Source organism: Chlorocebus sabaeus, chromosome 16 (assembly GCF_047675955.1).
Source record: "Chlorocebus sabaeus isolate Y175 chromosome 16, mChlSab1.0.hap1, whole genome shotgun sequence".
NCBI lineage: Eukaryota > Metazoa > Chordata > Mammalia > Primates > Cercopithecidae > Chlorocebus > Chlorocebus sabaeus.
In genome coordinates, this window is record NC_132919.1 from 26,370,307 (window position 1) to 26,388,394 (window position 18,088).

General features: G+C 38.5%; 1 protein-coding gene across 2 annotated transcripts in view; it reads left to right on the plus strand.

Moving 5' to 3' along the window:
• NLK (nemo like kinase) overlaps positions 1 to 18,088 on the plus strand; it is a 159,731-nt gene that overhangs the window by 133,757 nt on the left and 7,886 nt on the right. The window contains exons 7-8 of one of the 2 annotated variants that reach the window (XM_008010765.3): positions 3,128 to 3,229; positions 15,812 to 15,898. In XM_008010765.3, coding sequence (XP_008008956.1) covers positions 3,128 to 3,229; positions 15,812 to 15,898 — 189 coding nt within the window. The remainder of the gene's footprint in view (positions 1 to 3,127; positions 3,230 to 15,811; positions 15,899 to 18,088) is intronic. The other variant, XM_008010766.3, reaches the window with a different exon arrangement.

An 18,088-nucleotide genomic window follows, 5' to 3' on the forward strand; every position in this document is an offset into this window, starting at 1 on the left:
GCTACTTTGTTAGCTACATGTTACTTTAATTGTCTTTAAAGGTAATTATTCACTACTACACATATTTTCTTGGGATAATTACTAGGTATTTTTATTAATTCGCTTGCATGAAAATAATGTAGTAACCATGAGCTCAGATTGGTGGGTTCAAATCCTAGCTACACCACTTATGTTAAATCTTGAGTAAGTTACTTAACCTCCCTCTTCCTTTTTTTTTTTTCTTCTTTTTTTTTTGTTTTTTGGCCCCTAAAACTGTTCTGAGGCTTGTTGTACAATGAAGCAGGAAAGCTGAAAATGGGGCCTAGCACATAGTAAGCACTCTGTAAATGTTTGCAATTACGATGGTGGTAGTGTGCCAGGACACTGGGGATACAGCAGTAAATAAGACAGCGTTGTTCTTAACCTTTGTGAAACTTTCACATGAGACAAAAATAAGTATGCAAATAAATATGATCTCAAGTAATGGAAGTTTCATAAAGAAAAATGTAGCCAGGTTAGGGATAGAGAATGGTGGCAGAGCAGGCACTAAAGGATTCTCTGAGGAGATAACATTTCACCCACATAAAATGAGGCAGCAAGATGCTGAAGAAGTTACAAGAAGAGGGACAACCACCATAACAAAGCCCCTGAGGCAGGAACAAGCATGGCATGTTGGAGGGATGGCATGTGATGGAAGATGCTGTAGGAGATGAGGTCAGAAAGTGAGAAAGAACCTGGCCTTGATGACATGATAAGGCCTTAAGATTTTATTCCAAGTGTGATAGAAAACGTAAATGAAGGTTTTGACCAAAGGAATATTAAGATTTGATTAACGACATTTTAAAAGATCACACTGACTACTGTGTCTTTGTAAATAATTCATGCACTTTACCAAACAGAATTATTTCTTTTATGCTTTTTCTACAAAGAATTTTTACCTAATAGGTTAGAAACTATATCTGCTTTTATCAACATTTTAATTTTTCTATGCTATACATTCAAACTGTCTTTTTAAAATTTTACATCTTAAAAATTGATTCTGGTGTTAAAAAATTATGTACATATAATATGTAATCTAATGTTGGGTACTATTGACAGTATTCACTTTTCAATTTCTTTAGAAAGTAAAGTTTAACAGACTTAACCTATAAGACTCTCATATCTGGACATAAGCTGTCATAAAATGAATATGACTACTACCTTGCATACAGAAAAGCTTAAGTAAAAAATAATAATGAGGTATTCAAATCCTATATATGGAACAAGAATCTTGAATTGCTGCTGCAAAAAATATGTGAGGGAAAGTGTGAAGCAACTGGACTGGAGTTCAGATATCTCATTTGCTAGAGAAATACATAGATCTTCAGTTTGGCACTCTGACATAGCCACTACAGGAGAATTCATGTCTGTCTAATTGTTGGTGTGTGCTGGGGTGAGAAACGAAGATCTAAAATAGGAAAAGGCTCTAACTTCTTTTTTTTTTTTTTTTTTTTTTTTTTTTTTTTGAGACAGAGTCTCGCTCTGTCACCCAGGCTGGAGTGCAGTGGCCGGATCTCAGCTCACTGCAAGCTCCGCCTCCCGGGTTCACGCCATTCTCCTGCCTCAGCCTCCCAAGTAGCTGGGACTACAGGCGCCCACCACCACGCCCGGCTAATTTTTTTTGTATTTTAGTAGAGACGGGGTTTCACCGTGTTAGCCAGGATGGTCTCGATCTGCTGACCTCGTGATCCGCCCGTCTCAGCCTCCCAAAGTGCTGGGATTACAGGCTTGAGCTAATGGAAGTCATTATTTCCTGTTCTATTTTCTCTGTATCTTTGAGATTTAATTACCCAATACTAGCAGACATCATAAAAGTGTTTCTCATCTATGGATCTGACCCATTTTAGACAACTTTCTGAATGTTTCAATTTGTTTTTAGAAGCTAGTCATTTCCTTCTGCCTTTAGTGTGGTTATTAGAGATCCAAAAGTATCACCTACGTACTTTTCCCAAAAAGCTTTGTATAGAGATCTTTACTTCTGTGGAAAGCAAGCTTCTCAAGTTTCTCCATTAACCTGTAGGGTGGTGATGCTGATGGCTACCCCATGGTTTAGATAAATAGTGCTTTATATTCGGCAAGCCCAGAACCAGGAAAAGAAGTGTTCTCTAGGTAAGAATTTCCCATCCTGGAGGAATCCAAATGAAATGTTACCGATAATTAGTTATGAAGTTAGAACAATTGTGACACTACAGAAAATTGGTAAGATAGTTTGCTACCCAAAGACTTGTTTGCAAGAAGACTGTTTTATTGGTCTCTTTTATTGTGTCCAGCTAACTAAATGCAGTCTTATACAGTGTCATATTTTCTAAGTATCACAGTTTTCTGGCAGTGTAAGATTTCTAGCATGACTAGAATGTAAAGGATGTACACTGGCCCAAGCATGGAGAGCTTAGCTTTCATTTCAGGTGTGAATGTTTTCAGGATTTATTAAATCACAGGTGTCCGATTTGTGGATTAGCTCCTTGGTGAGCCTGCATCCATTTGAAGCATCAGAATCCATTCATTAACTGTTTGGAAAGAATAGTCATTAGCCATCAATAGAAGAGGAGTTCAACTCTGCAAAGATCTTAGATGCTATGGTATCAAGAAAACAGGGCAGACAGATGCAGACTCCCAAATTGCTCTAGTCTTAGAATGTTATGCTTATCAAAACGTATTTCTATATTTCTATCATATAAATAGGAACTTTTATATAAATAAATAGGAACTTTAAAATAATAGGATAAATAGGAATGGGATATATAGGATAATCCTATATATATTATAAATAATAGGATAAATAGGAATAGGATAAAGAGGAACCTTTAAATAATAAATAGGAATAATAAAATAACAGGAATTATAACAGGATTATTTATTTTAAATATTAAGAATAACAAATTAACAGGAATATATTTAAATTCCTTTATGTGAGGAATTTATTATAAATTCCTAGAAGTCTTTTTTAATAGGCCAGAAAGTGAAAGTAGGGGCTCCTGTCAGTTAATCTAGAGCTTGTCTTAAGGTTTTTCCCCCCAAATTTGGTCCACATCTCTAAGGCTATGATTTAAGAGTAATGAAAAGTTATTTCCATGAGATTGCTATCTATCTGTATTTTATTTCCTTATAGTTGGATTTGATCACGGATCTGTTGGGCACACCATCACTGGAAGCAATGAGGACAGCTTGTGAAGGCGCTAAGGCACATATACTCAGGGGTCCTCATAAACAGGTGAGAGGACGGGGGAATATTTTTCTGGTAACTGTTGGGGCAAGATTTCCCTTCCAATAGAATAATCTATTAAGGATTTTTAAGCAAATGTATTATTTGTAGGGTTTTTTTTTTAACATCATGGTCCTAAGTAAGAAAATGTTCAATATTTGTCAAACTAAATAAAATCTCATTCCTAATGTCGTGAGAGAAAGTGCGTATTTTTGTAGCTCCTTTGCTAATAAATTACCCTTGGTTTTGTGTCTCCTGATTTATTGGTGTCTATGAGAAAAATTACCAGAGTTGGAGCTTTGACCTCAATGCCATAACCTACTACATGTATATCAAGATGTCCTTTCCAAATACTGAGCCAAAATACCTGGTATTTCTTATTCCAGCCAGGAATGTGAAGCTGTTGCTATTGCATTCTTGCTACTGACACAGAATCAGGTGTGAATGTTGTTAGAAGTATGAAGATAGATTGCCAGATTTGCATTCAATATTACTTACAACTAGCCAAGTCACTGCTGAGAAAGACAAGATGGTTTTTTATCTCCACCTGTTGATTTAGCAGCAGTTTTTACAAGCACTTCCTAATCTCCTTTGGACAGAACAGCTTAATCATGTGAAGAGTGAGTAAGGGGAATACTTTTCCTAGGAGCAACAATTAAAACAGAACAGATAAGACTTGAATAGGATGACCCAGCAACAAATTTTCCTGAGTTTTGCTTTCTTTTGAATGGGACATTTAGATTATCTGATTGATGGTACCAAATGAGAGTGAATTTGACACTGCTCCTCTCAAACTGTCAGCCGGACATTTACAAAGGGAAGACCTCACCTTCCCTTTGTGGTTCTGTCTTTGTAATTCCAGTGTGACTCCAGAGCTTTTGTTGTCACAGGCATAAAGGGCAATGAGGTAAAGTGTGTTCTCTTCTAAAACCAGCCCAGGCTAGTAAATAGAGATGCATGCTTGTATGTTAAATAGCCCCCTGATGGTTACATCTTTCTTTAGTATTTGGTTTAGAACTAGAAAATAATGAGGCCCAACACCCTTAGAAGAGCACAGTAAGTCTTAACCTAGAAAAAGATTCTATATTATAGAAGGAACTAACAAGATCTATTATGTTCCATTTATTGGCCAGCATCAGGAACATTAAACTAATTTACTAATGCCTCTTGGTAAATGTGTCCTTAGAAGTAGCAAAATAATTGTCCTCTTTCACTGACTTCATTAATTAGTAAATCTTGCCTGGTTCAAGGTAAACAATAATGAAAAGTGAAGAAGATCAGACGCCCTTATGCTACCCTGCTGTCTCTAGAGGAGTTTTAACTGTTGTTAATGGTTACTATTAATGTTAATTAATCATCTGTGTCAAAGAGTTGCTAAACAGCAGCCTGAAGAACAAGATTTCCTGAGGAGTTTCCTGTCTGCTGTCTAGATAGAATGGCTGGAAAATGTAACTTACTGCACCAAAAGTCACTGTGCACTGTTCTGAGCATTCCTGGCAATTGAGTACTTTTTCTGTGAAAATTTTAAAAATCTGTTAGTTGTAAAAACCTAAGGCTTTCCATGAAATAAAAAAAGAGTAAATATATTACTTTGTAAAGCGAAAGAAGAGGAAAGGAAAATCCAAAGTTCCACTATTATTTAACTAGTTAAATAGGTTGAGATGTCTAAACAAATCACTTCTTAGATATTTTGCTATTAATTGGCCTCTTAACATAATCCCTTTGCTTATCACTGAGTTTAGTGATGACCTTAAGGGAGTACTGTGGTAGAAGTTAGGGTCAGCCCTTTCCAGTCTTGGTGTCGGAATATTTTGATTTTGAAGAGAAGACTGATGGAGTGAAAACTAGTTAGGAGGCCATTTCTGCTTAAAGGCTAGATGCACGTTACAGAGACTTTAAATTCTTTAAATGGCTTTTATCCACTGCTAGAAGTGGTCTCCTTAGGCAGATGTTCATGGTCTTTTAGCACTAATCCAGCTAGATGTGTATAAAGTTATACCAACCATATATAATTGATTGTAAAAGAACCTAGCATATTGCCTGCTTCTACTTTTCCTTCAGCATGGAAATTGAGTTTTTGATCTATGTTTGCTAGTTGATCTTTATCATCACTGCTCTTAAGATGTCAACAGGTTCTTGAAGTGCTTTACTTAAGCCACCAATCAGATTCTACCTTTTCACTTCCCACTCCCTGCCCACTCACCAACCACGTGATACATATCCTATGCGCCTCTTGTTGGCCTATTGACAGCTGCTTGAAGGTATCGCCATTCATGTTACAGCTATTTACAGCTGAGGTTGGAAGACACCTACACACAAATATATTTGGTATATAGACACCTGGATTTTTTTTTTTACTTTAAAAGATTAATTTGGTCTTTGGAATATGCAATATAGCTTATGTTTCTGTACCTCATGACTTTTCTGCAAAATGTATAGGGTTTAGCTTAGTGCTCTGTGCAGATTATGTACTCAGTTTATAACCTCTGGACTGTAGTGATTAAGAGCGTAGTGTCAGCCAGGCGCGGTGGCTCACACTTGTAATCCCAGCACTTTGGGAGGCGGAGGCAGGCGGATCACAAGGTCAGGTGATCGAGACCATCCTGGCTAACGTGGGGAAACCCCATCTCTACTAAAAAAAAATACTAAAAAAAAATTAGCCAGGCATGGTGGCAGATGCCTGTAATCCCAGCTACTCAGGAGGCTGAGGTAGGAGAATGGCATGAACCCGGGAGGTGGAGCTTGCAGTGAGCCGAGATCACACTACTGCACTCCAGCCTGGGCAACAGAGCGAGACTCCGTCTCAAAAAAAAAATAAAAAATAAAAAAGAGTGTAGTGTCAATCTCAGTTTCACCATGTTGCACATGTTTTGAATGGTGAACTGGGAGTGGTACAGTACAGTTTTCAGACAGATTGAGTATGAATCCTGGCTTTACTAGTACCTCCCTTTGTGACTTAGGCAGATTATTTAACCTCTGTGTATATCAGTCCATTCATCTGTAAAATGGTGATTAAAAATGATTTTACCTCATTAAATTGTTATAATGAGAAAAGAGCTAATGCATGTAAGGAGAGCATAGAATAGTGCCTGGCACATACTAAACATTTAGTAAATATTAACCATTAAAGTTATGATTCCAAAATAGCAGATGAAGCTTGTGACTTTTAAAAAATTATACATTATGGTCAAGTGGGGTTTATCCCAGTAATGCAAGGATGGTTCACCTACAGAAAATCTATTAATATTTTAAAACAGAAAATCTATTATTTTATAACATCTTAAACGAGAAGAATCATGTTTATCTCAATTGATGTAGAAAAGGCATTTGATAAGGTTCAGTCTTTTTTATGCCTTAATATAAAGGATCTTTACAAAAATCTATAGAAAAATTTGGGGTGAATTTCTTTTAAGCTTACAAACAATACAGAATGAAGTATATAACACTTTACATGAAATAAAAATGTGTGCACACAGAGCCTCTGACTTTTAGAAAAGATTCCTAGTCTCAGTGATGCTGCTTAGGCCAATTGGAGGTCTTCATTTGGGGGTCTAACTGGGGCAAATTCTATCTCACTGTATTTATTTTAAATTACTTAATATAGGAATATTAGATTGATGGTGTTTAAACTCATGAAGAATACTTATAAAAATTCAATACAAGTTTTTGAGTTTGGACTGAGAAAAACTAAGCTTCTTTCAAGTAGTTTTCATTTAAGTAATTACTCAAAGTTAGCCATAAATTATCATTTTTGTTCATAATTTCTAACAATAATTAGAACTTTGCTATGTACTGAACACTTCTTATATACTAGCTCATTAAATTCTCACAATAACACTATAATGTACCGTTACTATTCCTTTTTACAGATGGGAAATGGAAGATTAACTGAAGTTAAATAACATGCTTAATGTCATAAGCCAGATCTTAAAATTAGGTTTCCTTAACTCCAAAATCTATGTTCTTAGCTAGTATACGCTGCCTGGCACTTATGTCTTCACAGCAGATTTATTAAAATTTCATTTGTATATATGCATGTAATCTGTGAGAACATATAAAATAAAAATTTTGCAGCAAGTTAATTATCTGCAACTACCACCCCAATCCCAGTCTCGTCTGGATTAACTTGAGAATATCTTTCTGGACATATATTCACATATTTATATTCATTTATTTACATATATTTGTATAAATACAATATGAGACTTTTAAAAACATACAAATACAATGGACCCTTAAGCAATGCAGGGGCTGAGGTGCCAACTCCATCCTCCTAAACCCCTGCCTACAGTTGAAAATCCATGTATAAGTTGATTAACACATTTTGTATGTTTATATGTATTATATACTGTATTCTTAAAGTAAGCCAGAGAAATAAAATGTTAAGAAAAATCATAAGGAAGGGAAAATAAATTGACTGTTTGTTTGTAAGTGGATCATCATAAAGTCTTTATCCTCATTGTCTTCATGTTGAGTGGGCTGAGGAGGAAGAGAAAGGAGGGGTTGCAGAGGCGAAAGTGGTGGAGGAGGTGGAAGGAGAGGCAGACACACTCAATATAACTTTTATTGAGAAAAGTTCACATATAAGTGGTCCCATGCAATTCAGACCTGTGTTGTTCAAGGATCAACTGTATACATATACGGAAGGAGAACCTAACTGACTGTCATCTTAAAGTCACAGATTAATGTGTCAAATTAATATATTTGTGTTGGTTGGTTAATATAAGTGCTTCTATGTGGCATATGTAGTCAATATGCCAGTGAAACTTAGTTTAAACTGGCTTAAGCAAAAAAGGGAACTCTTAAAGGCTCATAACTGAAAAATCTTGAGCACAGCTGACTTCAGGCCCTGTTGGAATTCAGGTTGTGAGATGATCTTCCATGCCAGGAATCTGACTCTCCTCTGCTCTGTTTTCCTGTATTTTGACTTCATTTTCAAACAGGCTTTCCCCATGTGTTTGCAAAGATGGAGCTAGCAGTCCAGGCCTACATTCTATTACCATAACAATTCTTCTGGAAAGAGCTTCCCAAATAGCTCCAGAAAAAAATCTTTGAAAGACTTTTTATTAGGAATGTGTTTGGCTGTAAGTAGTAGAAAATTATAGTGGTTTAAGGAATAAGAGTACACTTTTTCCTTATATCAAGAGGTTTCCTCCATAGTCTGGAGCTGATAGAGTAGCTCACTTGTGTCAAGGATCCAGCTTTTTTATTTTCTGCCCTGCCATCTTTAGAATGTTGCCTGCATACTATATGGTGACCGGTTACCATATAGCTGTAGCTTGTCCAGAAATCCTGTCGATATTCAAAGCAAGAAAATGGAGGAAAGAAGGTGCATTAGCAGTATCTGTTCCCTTAATCAGGAAAGTAAAAGCTTTCCTAGAAGCCTGCCTAACAAACTCCTGCTCATATGTCATCGTCCAGAACTGTGTCATATGTGACCTCCTAGCTGCAAAACAGGCTAAAGTGAGTATTTAGCTTTTCTATTCTATATAATAAATTCAGATAAGGAAAAGAGGATTGAGGGTATATATTGGGTTAGCCATCCCATTTTCTGTCCCTTGTCTGTTTCATGACTGGAGCCAGTCATGGTGCTCAGGGAGGAGGATATCATTTGATTGGCCAGGCCTGGGTCAAGTGCCCATCCTTAGGAGTTGGGAGATTGCAATCAAGCCTAATCAAACGACTTGGTTTGGGAGTGAAAGGGGGTGGTTCCCTAGAGGTCAGGGAATACTGGGCAGAATAAAACACTGTGATGTTTCAAGTTTATTATCTCTTTTCTACAACTCAAAATCTTGAATGAAGGGAAGTATAGCTGCCACAGCCCGTGTATCTATTAAAGAAGATAGTTCTTCAACTGACGTGTTGATAGGATTGAAAAGTCTATTGTCTGCTCTTAGTCCTTTTGTTCTTCTCTTATAATAAGGTTTAGGTCTTCAGTTTTCCTCAGTTTGTTCCCACCTAATTGTGTCAGAAATAGATAACAATATTTTTGCTCAAGTGAAGATAGTCCTGTCTCCTGACAGGAACTGTATCTTACATTTAGCAGACTCTAAGGATCTTAGAGAGTTCATTCAGTTCAAACTTATTTTATAGGTGGGGGTTTATGTCACCCCAGAGTGCTTACTATTGTGTACTCACTGTGCATGCTCATTTAATGTTACTGACTGATCATCGCAGCTTCTTTGCTACCAACTAAGGTCTAAAACTTATGTGTAGTTGGATGAAAACTAATAGGAACGTCTGCTCAGGACACTTGCACAGTTCAGCTGACTCTGCTGTAGCAAGCAGCATGCTGCAGTTAGCTTATGATGACTGTGGCATATTGTTTAGGGCCACTCACCCAAGTCCGGAAGCTCATCTTTGCTTCATTTAATTAATCATAGTCATTAATAGAGCACTCTTTATACCCCTTCCTGTCCTCATGATTCAGCACTGGTACCCACTCACTCCCACATTGCTAAGTTACTTATAAACTTGCAGAACAAACAGAAAATGGAGCAGTTTATTTTAAAGGAGAAAATTTAACATGGGTGAATGTTAGAAGAATTGGCAAAAATATTTCTAAATGAGATGTTTAGGGCATTTTTTTTTTTTTCTTTTGAGACAGGGTCTTGCTCTGTCACCCAGACTAGAGTGCATAGCTCATTGCAGCCTCAACTTTCCAGGCTCAAGCAATCTTCACACCTGAGCCTCTCGAATAACTGGGACTACAAGCACATGCCACCCTGCCTAACCTATTTTATTTTATTTTATTTTATTTTATTTTATTTTATTTTATTTTATTTTATTTTATTTTATTTTTATTTTAAGAGAGAGAGTCTTCTGGCTGGGCATGGTGGCTCATACCTGTAATCCCAGCACTTTGGGAAGCCAAGGCAGGCGAATCAGTTGAGGTCAGGAATTCCAAGACCAGCCTGGTCAACATGGTGAAAGCCTATCTCTACTAAAAATACAAAGAAAATTAGCCAGGCGTGGTGGTGAGCACCTGTAATTCAGCTACTGGGGAGGCTGAGGCAGGATAATTGCTTGAACCTGGGAGGCAGAGGTTGCAGTGAGCCAAGATCGTGCCACTGCACTCTAGCCTGGGTGACAGAGTGAGACTCAAAACAAAACAAAAACACAAAAACAAAGAGACAGGATCTCCCTAAGTTGCCTAGTCTTGACTTCCTGGGCTCAAGCAGTTCTCCCACCTTGGCCTCCCAAAGGGTTATGATTACAGGCATGAGCCACCGTGCCCAGTCTAGGGCATATTTTTAGGGCATATTCTGACTTTTTTTTTTTTTTTTTTTTTGCTTATTCAGATTGATTCTAATGCATTTAAGAGAAATGTAAACTTCTTGTTTGTTGCTGATATCCTGGCCCAAATGGTTTTAACCTAATGGCTGGTGAGTTAGAGGGAAGAATGTGAACTTAGAAATGCAGTATCTGTAGCACTCATCTTTCCTGTGGAGCCAGTGCTGGAAACTAAAATTTTAATGGTTGTCTTTCTGAAGAAGCATTGGTATGAATAAATTGACACAGAAAAGGAGAAAGTATGTAATATGACTGTTCTAGGCTGAAATTATGCTTTTATGTTTATTGTATTTGTTGGGGTGTGCTTCTATAAAGAAAGGTGAAATTTGGTGGAGGGAGAAATTTAAAATTTCAGGTAGCCTTAACATCCACTAATTTTATTTTCTCTAGCCACTCATTCCATACCCAGTTGTCTTCAAGTATTAAAAATTCTGCCTTTTAATTTGTTCTCTATCCCTATTCACTGGTATATAGAACTACTTATTTGCCTGTCTTCCTTGCCCACCAGAGGAGTCTTTTTCATCTTCATTACTTCAATAACTAACCCAGGCCCTGACATTGGGTAGTTTCTAAATGAGTATCAATGATATTAGGAGGTAAGGATGTGTGTACTGGTGCAGTTTAACAGATGAGAAAGCCAAAGCCTGAGTGACTTACCGAAGTCTAGTAATGGCAAGGATAGGATTCAAACTCATGTCTTCTAGTACTTCTTCCAGTGTTCCCTTTGCTAAGCTATGACATACCTTCACCACAAAAATAGGATGAGTAGTTTCACTTTGAGAGTGGAAGGGAAAGAACTGTTTATGGTGAGACAATTCAGTTGTACAAATTGTCTGGAATTTGGCTGCCAACCTGCACAGGCTAGTAAAAAAGAAGACAGCTATGCACAGTAAAAATTTTTCTGGAATATCAAATTACTTCACTTTACACAGTAACAAAATTCTTGTGTAAAACACATGTAAATTAAGTTATAAGTTAAAGCCTCTCCCCCATCACTCTCCACCTCTCCTTATTTTGACTGATACAGATAATTTCAGAGCTTTATAGACTCACACATTTCTAAACAAGAAATACTTAGGCTGGGCATGGTGTCTTACACTTGTAATCCTAGCACTTTGGGAGGCCAAGATGGGAGGATCTCTTGAGCCCACGGGTTTGAGATCAGCCTGGGCAACATAGGGAGACCCTATCTCTCCAAAAAAAAATTTTTTTTAAAGTTAGTGAGGGCCGGCTGTGGTGGCTCAAACCTGTAATCCCAGCACTTGGGGAGTCCAACGTGGGCAGATTGCCTGAGCTTGGGAGTTCGAAACCAGCCTTGGCAACATGGCGAAACCCCGCTCTACTAAAAATACAAAAAATTAGCCGAGCGTGGTGTCAGGCGCCTGTAATCCCAGCTACTCTGGAGGCTGAGGCAGGAGAATCACTTGAACCTGGGAAGTGGAGGTTGCAGTGAGCTGAGATCACCCCACTGCACTCCAGCCTGGACAACAGAGCGAGACTCTGTCTCAAAAAAGAAAAAAAAAAAAGTTAGCCAGCCGTGGTGGCACATGCCTGTAGTCCCAGCTACTCAGAAGGCTCAGGTAGGAGGGTCACTTGAGGCTGGGAGTTCAAGGCTGCAGTGAACTGTGATCGTGCCACTACACTTCAGCCTGGGCAATAGAGCAAGACTCTGTCTCTTAAAAAAAAAAAAAGAAAAAGAAAAGAAAAGAAATACTTCTCTTTTTATTACCAAGGAATAGCGAGTTGGTCTACAGATACTTGAATGCCAAATATGCTGTATGGGCTCTGTGCATATATGTAATTTTTTTATCCAAAGTAATCTTATCAAGACTCACACAAGGCTGGGTGCAGTGGCTCACACCTGTACAAATCCCAGCACTTTGGGAGGCCAAGGAGGCCAATGGCTCGAGCTCAAGACTTTGAGACCAGCCTGGGCAACGTGACAAAACCGTGTCTCTACAAAAATACAAAAATTAGCTGGGTGTGGTGGTGCGCACCTGTAGTCCCAGCTACCTGGGAGGCCAAGGTAGCAAGATCGCTTGAGCCCAGGAGGTGGAGGCTGCGGTGAGCTGAGATCACACCACTGCACTTCAGCCTGGGTGATAGAGCAAGACCCTGTCTCAAAACAACAACAACAAAAAAGACATACAATTTATAACTAAAGTAAACTTCAGAAATCAGATGGTCCAACACCCTCATTTTATACTTAAAGATACCAAGGTTGAGACATGTTGATTTATCTAATTACTTAGTGAGGAGACAGAGCTAGAACCTCCATCTAATTTTATCTCTATTACTCTTTGATCCTGAAGAAAACTTATATATAATGAATAATTACCTCCTGATGATTCTGAGGTATTTTCTTGGTCGGTTTTTTTTGTTGTTGTTTTTATGGGGGGGGGGGGGCGGATTTTCCTACGTGGCTTTTGTTTGAAGGAGGAAGATATATAAAATTATTGACATTAATAGTTGTCCTAGCGGAATTATGAGGCTATGACTAAGGTCCAAGGAAACCTTTTAGTGTTCTGCTTCTCCTGTTTCTGGTGTTGTGGAGAGCTTGACCCAATGAGACCTGCTTGTATTGCTGTTCGTGCTGCTGTTTCTGGCCTTCCAGTGCTCAAATGGCAGGAGCTTTCTGTGATATTTTGAATTTTCATCTGCTGACAAACAAGAAAATACAAGGCAGACTACCCACAGGAAATTTATATAAGAGTTTGCAAGTAAAACTTCCTTCCAGTTTGCCTTGAAAGTAACACAGTGTTGGTGAGATGGTCAAATTCTCCCAAATATAAGCCAGACTGCCTTCCCCCCACCACCCCACCCCTTTTTGAAGTTCTGCTCTCTTGTTAATAGACCATTAATGATGTAGTAACAAAATGTAAATGCCCTGACCCTAAAGTGATATGATGAGGCAGTGTCTGCAGAAGAGATCAGGACCAGATAAAGATACCACACAGTTCACAGATGGCTTTTAAATTGTTTTTCAAATGAGAGAAACATATATGTTTTTAAAACTCTCTTTTTAGTTTTTCCCACAAGTATAATCATAGTGAAGCAGTCTGGGCGTTATATAAAACAAGAAGCCCAGGAACTATGAAAGGCTACTCTAGTCTGAGATTATATCCTAAAAGTTCAAAGTTTTATAGGGAACCCCTGAAGAAACAGAGGATGTAAAAAGGATTTAGAGAAGCTGGGCACAGTGGCACGTGCCTTTGGTCCCAGCTATTCGGGAAGCTGAGGTGCGATGATCGCTTGACCCCTGCCTGGGCAACATAGCAAGACTCCATTTCTTTAAGAAAAAGAAGCAGCAGCAGCACTTAGAGCTAATGGGAAGAGATCAGATCCAGATAAAATATAGTTTATGGCACTTGAGTCTCTTCACTTTCCCAATCTTAGTGAAGGTCAGGGGTCATTACTCCTAAAGTTAGGTTTTCTTTAGGCTAGGCTTTGACTTTTTTTTTGTTTTTAGAATCTCATTCTGTCACCCAGGCTAGAGTTCAGGGGCATAAGCACGGCTTACTGCAGCCTCAACCTCCTAGGCTCAAGCAATCCTCTCACCTCAGCCTTCTGAGTAGCTGGGACTACAGGCATGTACCACCAGGCCTGGCTAATTTTTAAGTTTTTTGTAGCGATGGCATCTCACAATGTTTCCCAGGCTGGTCTCAAACTTGCAAGCTCAAGCAGTCCTTCTGCCTCGGCCTCCCAAAGTGCTGGGATTACAAATGTAAGCCATCGCACCCAGCCTTAGCCTTTGACTTTATTGTTATTTGAGTTGATTTTCATAGGCTTTGACCTACCAAACTTTCTGACCACAGAAAGGTTATAAGTAGACGCCAGGTCTAAAACTCATTAGGAAAATCATTTACCCCACTAAGAGATTAGTTTTTTTTTTTTAAAGTGGTGTGAAAGTCAAGCCAATAATAATTTGGCCATAAGTCTAGAACTTTCAAAGCTTGAGGAAAAAATTCTCTGCCATGCGGTTATATTAAGCATTGGAAGAAAGGGAGTGTCTAAACATTTTTTGTCACCTTCCTTAATTCTGCCTTTTTTACGTTAGAGATAAAGAATTTACTTGTGTGAGAGACAGAGCAATGATGCCATTTACCTGCTCTGTCCCCTGACGCTTCTAGCAGTAAAATGGAAGCTTTATAAGCCCTATGGCTTCTCAGGTCGTTAAAGCCACCTCTCTGCTTCACGGAAGTCAGATATGGCCATGTGGATATGCCTACCACTTATGAAGGCAATTATTGAGTGAGAAATCAATGCTAAAGACAATTCAGATTGAACCAGTGGTGTCAAAACCAGTGGTGTACTTTATTAAAGGTTCTGTAAGTTCTTGCATGTCCTTTGGCTCCTTTAGGACTAGTATCTCAGCACTTTTTATGGTAATGTTGTCGTAAGACATAGTTCACATGCTTATAGTTTACGTGCTTTGCATGTGGCCCAGGTTTTAAAACCTTTCAATCTTTTCTCTCCCACCCCTAGGCATGTTTGATTATCATTCTTGCCAAAGCATTTAAGATGTAAGGCTAAAACCCGTTTTTGGCCATGCTCTGAGCCCACATTGTTTCTATAACCTCAAGCTTCTGTACCTCATTGGGGGTTTTGGGCTTTATTTTGAAGCCTCCTGTGTACCCATGATAAATAAATGTGCATGCCTTTTCTCCTATTTAAAAAAAAAAAAAAAAGATGGCTAGCAGGAGTGCCATATTTACAATTCGTTTTCATTTTTTTATAGGCTCTTTTGTGCTTTCCCCTACAGTGGGCAATCATGCAATATAAAAATATACGGGGCCAGACGTGGTGGCTCACGCCTGTAACTTCAGCACTTTGGGAGGCCGAGGCAGGCAGATCACTTGAGGTCAGGGGTTCGAGATCAACCTCGCCAATATGGTGAAACCCCCATCTCTACTAAAAATGCAAAAATTACCTGAGCATGGTGGCACACACCTGTAATCCCAGCTACTCAGGAGGCTGACCACAGAAGAATTGCTTGAACCTGGAAGGCAGAGGTTGCAGTGAACCGAGATGGCGCCACTGCACCCTAGCCTGGGCAAGAGAACGAGACTCTATATCAAAAGAATAAATAAATAATAAAATAAAAAAATAAAAATGCTACTGGAAGTTAGTAACAATTGTTGCTTTTGAAGACTGGTTAATGAAGGGAAAACTCATTCTCTGAGTTTAGACACACATTGCCTTTTGAGCTGAGTACTTACCTTGTCATAAGTTGGCTGTATTCCATAGCTGTTTACACAGAGACTCACTTAAATATTTGAATTTTTAATTTTTTCACAGCCATCTCTTCCTGTACTCTATACCCTGTCTAGCCAGGCTACACATGAAGCTGTTCATCTCCTTTGCAGGATGTTGGTCTTTGATCCAGTAAGTAGTGTTTGTTTTTATGTATTTTTAACGAATTACAAATACATGTGTTTGAGAGAAACAGTGTGGTTTTGAATAGATTGGCAATGTAAATAATTACTTTTCAAAACATAAACTTCAATCCCCCATATCATATGTATCATGCACGCTCATCACACAGAAGTTTGATTATTAACACATAAGAATCTAGGGGAAGAGATAAGGAGCTGGATCTTATGTACCTCTTATTTCTTATCTCAATATTTGTAAAAGGAATTTGACACCAAGTTAAATCAAGACAAAATAATTTTTTGTTTGTTTTGAGACAAGGTCTTGCTCTGTCACCCAGGCTGGAGTGCAGAGGTGTGATCTCAGCTCACTGTACCTTCAACCCCCCAAGCAGTCCTCCTACCCCAGCCCCTTGAGTAGCTGGGACTACAAACATGCTCAGCTGATTTTTAAATATTTTATAGAGAAGAGGTCTCACTATATTGCTCAGGCTGGTTTGAACTCTTGGGCTCAAGTGATCCTTTTGCCTTGGCCCCCCAAAGTGCTGAGATTACAGATGTGAGCCACCACGCCCAGCTAGGACACAAAGTTTTTTAAGATTATTTGAAAAAAATCTGACCATTATATCGCATAAGAAAATGTTTGCTCTGGGTTTTTGAGATGGAAGCTTTTCCCAATACCCTTTCTGGACTTGACTCTTCTGGAACATACTACAAATTATACTGTAAGTTCAGCTCTTCATTTATTCATTCATCCAAAGAATATTTATTATTCATATCTATGCTGATTACCATTGTCAAAGAAGACTTACAAATGGAAGCGTTTAGAAAAGAAAATTTAACTTGCCGAGAATACAAAGTCACCAAATACAAAAAATACCAGATATTTAAAAGATAAAACAACCACAAAATTACCAGAGTTATTAAGTTTACGTTGGTCCATTTGTAGTGAGAAAGCTGCAACTTTCTCAGAAGATATCAAATTCACAATCCTTCAGACATCAGCACAGCAAAAATTAGGGATAAAAATAATTCTGTTAAGAGTCCTGGTTTGTGAGAAACAGTCAAGGTTTTTTTATTTGGGGGACCAGAACCAATTAGGGTGACCCAAGTTATTTTTGTAATGTCTCAGGGTACAATTTAGATTGCTTATGTGTTTATTTTGGTGTTTTTTGCTGTTGTTTTCTGTTTTTTACTGTGGTGTATTAGTCCGTTTTCATGCTGCTGATAAAGACATACCCAAGACTGGGCAATTTACAAAAGAAAGAGGTTTAATTGGACTTACAGTCCCACATGACTAGGAAGCCTCACAATCATGGTGGAAGATGAGGAGGAGCAAGTCACGTCTTACATGGATGACAGCAGGCAGAGTCAGAGCTTATGCAGGGAAACTCCCCTTTTTAATACTGTCAAATCTCATGAGACTTACTGTCACGAGAACAGCACAGGAAAGACCTGCCTCCATGTACCTCTCGCCAGGTCCCTCTCATAGCACCTGGGAATTCAAGATGAGATTTGAGTGGGGACACAGCCAAACCATACCATGTGGTATGTGAAGTGCTTAGTGATACTATAAGCCTGACAAAGGCTTATATTCTTATGGAATATTCTTATGGAACCTATATAAGTAACTACACAGTCTATTTAAAAATAAAGAAATTAGGCTGAGCATAGGGCACAGTGACTCACACTTGTAATCCCAGCACTTTAGGAGGCTGAGGCGGGAGAATCCCCTGAGCCCAGGAGCTTAAGACCAGCCTGGGCAACTTAGGAATTAACAAAATTAAAAATTTTTTAAATTAGCTGGGCGCGGTAGCACTTGCTTGTAGTCCCACCTACTCAGGAAGCTGAGGTGGGAGGATGGCTTGAGCCCAGGAGGTTAAGGCCAAGGCCACAGTGAGCCATGAGCTCCCCATTGTACTCCATCCTGGCCAGGGAGACAGAGCGAAACCCTGTCTCAAAAAGAAAGAAATTAATTTATTTAATGCACACTACATAATAAATAACCGTTTTTATCACTGTGTTACAAACAAAGCCAACAAGTTTGTTACTTTGTTACAGAATTATTTTTAAATTGGCCTGATGCTTTATTCGCTTTTGATCTATATTAAGGATTTTTTTTTTTTAATTTCCAGTTCTGAGAGTTCAATCAGAACAAGAAACCATTTAAAGAAAGTTTTTTTCTGATTGTAACCTGTTAAAT